At 35.8% G+C, this 4,888-nt stretch overlaps 1 protein-coding gene across 1 annotated transcript in view; it reads left to right on the top strand.

Annotated features, from left to right (window-relative positions):
* Positions 1 to 4,888, top strand: part of MOXD1 (monooxygenase DBH like 1) — a 154,522-nt gene that overhangs the window by 123,895 nt on the left and 25,739 nt on the right. Inside the window, exons 10-11 of the mRNA XM_007947392.1 lie at positions 612 to 616; positions 3,316 to 3,482. Of these exons, the coding sequence (XP_007945583.1) occupies positions 612 to 616; positions 3,316 to 3,482 (172 nt within the window). The remainder of the gene's footprint in view (positions 1 to 611; positions 617 to 3,315; positions 3,483 to 4,888) is intronic.

The raw sequence follows: 4,888 nt of genomic DNA, 5'->3' as shown, positions 1-4,888 counted from the left end.
TACTGAGACAGCAGGCATTAACCAGAACCAAACCATGCAAATGGCCATGTGTGGTCACTGATCTTAGAAAACCTTTGCCTACTGCTTGCCAGCACCTAGATAATAGATCTTTCTTTGTGAGAGGCATATAAATTAGTCCTAAATATATAGGGCTTATGGAACATTTTCTTTCTAACTGAACATATGGAGACATTACTGTTCATCACATTCAAAGGTATTAATCATTTTTTCGTGTGATGAATAAACTATTAATATACTCAAGAAATATTTATATAGTGATACTGTGTAATATGATATTGAAGAGAAGGGATTTAAGTTTGCACATTTGATTTTTAAATTCAGTTATGTAAAATCCCCAAACCCAAACATGATAGCTTCAATATGAAATTATAAGCAGAAAAAGCTCAGTTATTATTTTGCATTGATTCATACAGTTATTGAGCAAACCATGACCACCAACTATGTATTAGGCCTGTGCTTGAGTATATAATGTGAGTGGCAAACAGATAGTGTCCCCACCCTCATGGATATTGTAGTCTAGCAGGAAAGAGAAACAATCAAAATATTACACCAATTAATATAAAATTATATATATCTTACTTGGTCCAAAGGGGAGGTACCTGACACTATGACTAATTGGTGAGCTAATCTAGCCACAAGCTTGTGAGAGAAGAGTGGGACAGAAATTCTTCCTTCAGGAAGCAAACTGTTCATCTGGATGAGGGGATGTGCTGGGGCAGAGGTGAAGCAAGGAGCTGCTGAGCCTGGAGATGAGCAGAACCAAGCCATCTAAGGCCTTAAAGGTCATGGGAAAGATTTTGGTCTTTATCCTAAAGGCAATGGGAGGTGACTGAAGAGGTTGATTCAGTGGAGTCAAATACTGAGATTCATATTTTAAAAAGCCAACTCTGACCACTGCAGCATGGAAAATAGATTGTAAGCAGGGGTAATGTGATGAGCTCTTTCAAGAATGATGTTTCTCTAAATTAAAGGTTTTCTAAGATATTGTGCTTAAGACCAAGATATTGTGCCAAAGTAATTCATACAAAACACTTTCTCTGAATTCATTTTAATTTTTCACCCATAAGTTATGTCCCTTACTCTAAACCTTGAGTCTATAAGAATTAAGGTGAAAAACTTTCATAAATCTAAAGGGATATTTTAAAATAACCTATTACCAATTCTGAAGGTTACAGTCCCATGCAAATGTATTTGTCTATAAAACTTAGGAGAATTATTTATAATAATAATGGAAAAACTCTTGAAGGTCTTATATTTATATTGCAATTTTTATTTTTAAAAATTCTTTCACATTTTTAATTTTATGTTATCCATAGAAGGAATATCCTATATACTATATAATAATTCTGCAATTGGAAATGCAACATGAATCACTTTTATAAAGTATCATAAAGATGGAAGATTCGATTGATGTGCCTTGTCTATTTCCAATCAACTTCACTTTCTGATGATATTTCAATGCAAAAATGGAATGTAAGCTTGTTCTACTAATAGGTTAACATAGATCTCAAGGCTTCTAGTATTCTGTTTTTATTCATATTCATAATTAAAATACATCCTTAGAGTTATGTTAATTTTACTTCCAAACATAGTGTCATATGGATTTGGATTATTAGAAAAGTTCTTTTTAATAAACATTTTTTTATTTACTTAATAAATTAGTACTTTGTTTCACTAGATAATATATTAGCGATGCAAACAGCTAATGCAATGAATGAACCTAATTATAGGAAAACCCAACTGGAATTCTTCCCTACTTTTCTGCCGATCTAACTGTTACATGAAGGAGGCAGATTTAAAAATATATAAAACATAAAATGAAATCGTCCAAGGTATGTCCAAAGAATATTCTCAAGTCAGAATAGACTTTCCCCATTGTAATGTTTATGTGCACTGGTAATAATAATAAATAAAAATTTATTTTCATGATTTATTTAATGAAAGATTGAGTCTCTGGTATAAGTCTTTCCACCAGACACTAGAGATACAGAGATGAAAAGATACACTTTAGCCTCAGGAGCTTGTAGCCTAGCTGCCATTTATTGAGTACTCAATTGGTGCCAAACACTCTTCTAAGCACTTGTGTTTAAGCCCCGTGTCAGCTTTATGGGGTAGTACTATTGCTATTAAGGTCATGGTACAGATTGGAAAGCTGAAGCTCAAAAGGATTAGGTAACTTTCCCAAGGCCTTACAGCTAGTGAGCAGTGGAGCTGGGACCTGAAGCTGAGGAAGTCAGCTTCCGAGCTAGTGTTTTTATGGGCACAATGCTTCCCCATCATGATCCTGAAAGTCTGAACAAACCTAAGTCAACAACCAATACCCAATGTATGTTCATGATAACAAAGTCATTAAGCAGGAGAGGAAGCTGCATTTTTTTCAAAGCTGTTAAAGAGGGTGACAGTTAAGGATTTCCTGGGATAATTACCGAATAGTTAATTACAACAATTCATCGTGCCCTAAAGCATTCATAGTAATGGATATTCTCCAAATGTGTGTGTGTGTGTGTGTGTAAGTTTGTGGGGTGTATTATATGAAATGAGAAACTTTGTTATTTAAAAAAGAGTAATTAATGATCAGTAGATTAAGCCAATCAATTTAAAGAACATGAAAAATTAAACTGAGGGGACAGGATGAGTTTGGTAGTCACAGGTAGATAAATCACCACTGCAGAAGGGAGTCACTACATCTCACCCTGAGTACATAGATTAATGAAGTATTGGGACTCAGTCTCTTTCCTTACGGTAGCTTATGTGACAGCAAGGAGTGTGTCTTACTCATTTCTTATCTCCACAAAGTCTAGTAGAGTGCTGCACACATAATAGATTCTTGGTAAATGCTTGTCTATTAAATGACTCTTTTTTGAATAAGACAATGGCAATAGAGTATAAAAAGAGAAAGCTAATCTTCAGTACTTTTCTCTATGAACAGATAGTTTCTAGACCTCTAGGTAAATGTTACTGAGCTTTACCTCAGAACAATAGAAAGCAAAATTTTTGTTGAGTTAATCTATATTCTAATAAATGATTTAGAATTTTCATTTTGTCATATATGAGAGTTGTGGAATGTTTCAGCTGAGTAACAAACATTTCTCCCATAGTATGCCGTAAAAGTCTAATGGGGTTGTGAACAATATATTTGTGAAGCTGAATGTGATCTCCCATTAATTTCTGATTTTATTCCTTTCCATTGTGATACTTTAAAGAAAATTAATAAACCCATTTCAACTGAATGTGGAGAATTTTTTTTTAAGAACTCAAACTCAGTTTTTATTATATGTTTTTATTTTTTTCCAGGATTAGTAGATAATTCAGGACTGAGATTATTTCATACGACTGATATTAGGAAATACGATGCTGGGGTGATCGAGGCTGGCCTCTGGGTAAGCCTCTTCCATACCATACCTCCCGGGATGCCTGAGTTCCGATCTGAGGGTCATTGCACCCTGGAATGCCTAGAAGAGGTAGGTGGCTTCTGAGGCTATGAGTTGCTATTTACAGATAAAATGATGTTCTTAGAAAACTATGCTGTAAAAAACATCATGCTTGCTGATTTTTAGTCCCTTTCTAGTCAGCACACTGTGAAACTGTTAACATTGTAGCAGGCTGTAGTTGTGTGCTGTCATGTCAATTCCCATTCGTGGTCACCCTATGAGACAGTAGACTTGCCCTATAGGATTTACAGGAGCAGATTGCTAGGTCTTTTTTCTCTGAGAGAGACTGGTGGGTTTGAACCTCTGATCTTTGGTTAACATTCTCAGTGCTTAACCATTGTGCCACTAGGGAGTGGAATGCTGAGAAGCATAATTTACAGGGCATTTTTCTTCTTATTCCTTTCTCCTTGGTTATTTCATATCAGACATTTTACCTTTTACAATTTCCACGTTTGTGTTGTCTCCTTTTTAATTTTACCTATTATTCATACTCATTTTTCCCATCATTCATTTTAATGTATTTTTCATTTTTTACTCTGCTTTGCAATTTTTTTCTTTTCTTTAAACATAAAGAAAGATAGGTAATAAAAAAATATAAATTGGATAAAAGTAAACTATATATAAGTATGTAATAATCATTACTTCTATGCGTAGTTCTTTTTTCAAGAATATATGTCAGTATGGAGAGTTCTGGTAAGATGGAGGAATAGGCAGAAAAGTGACACAGACCCTCTTCAACAAAGAAAAGAAAAACCAATTGACAGAGATACAGAAGCGAATCCTGGAGCCCTGAGCTTTGAACGGAACTATACAGAAGTGGATTAGGCACCAACAAGTGGAAAAACCTGAACAAAAACAGTGAGTACAGAGATGGTCAGAGCTACAGACTCTCAGCTACTCTGATGAGACCAACAGCCTGAATACTTCCAAGTGGTGTTGGGACCTGAGAATTGACCTAAGCATCAGCTCTGGTAACCAAGGGCTGTAGGGGTGACTGCTCTGGTGGCCTATGACTAGGAAGGGAAACAGCAAGAAGGGAGACAACCTGAACTGTTGACATTCCGCTGTCCGGAGGGTGCAGCAATTTTGATTGTTTACATGTGGCAGCCATTTTGGATATTTAAAGTGACCAAGGGCGCAGCCATTTTGAATGTTAATAAGCAGTGGCCTTTTTGGATATTTAAAGTGATCGAGGGTGCATCCATTTGGAATGTTTACAAGTGGCAACCATTTTGAATTTTAAAGTTATAGTATTCTCATTCAGATTCCAGGGACCTAAGAATAGGCTCTGTTTGCCAAGGTCGGCAGGGACATACGAGAGGCTGACAATAGGAAAGGAGACAGGTGGTGAGTGTATAAGTGCTGTCAGCTAGTGAAGAGAGGAGCACAGCACACTACCCTGCTTGCATAGATAACATGCAAAGAAAACAAAAATC

This window comes from Orycteropus afer, unplaced genomic scaffold (genome assembly GCF_000298275.1).
Source record: "Orycteropus afer afer isolate SDZICR_OR568_19922 unplaced genomic scaffold, OryAfe1.0 scaffold00182, whole genome shotgun sequence".
NCBI lineage: Eukaryota > Metazoa > Chordata > Mammalia > Tubulidentata > Orycteropodidae > Orycteropus > Orycteropus afer.
This window is presented reverse-complemented; position numbering and strand designations above follow the sequence as displayed.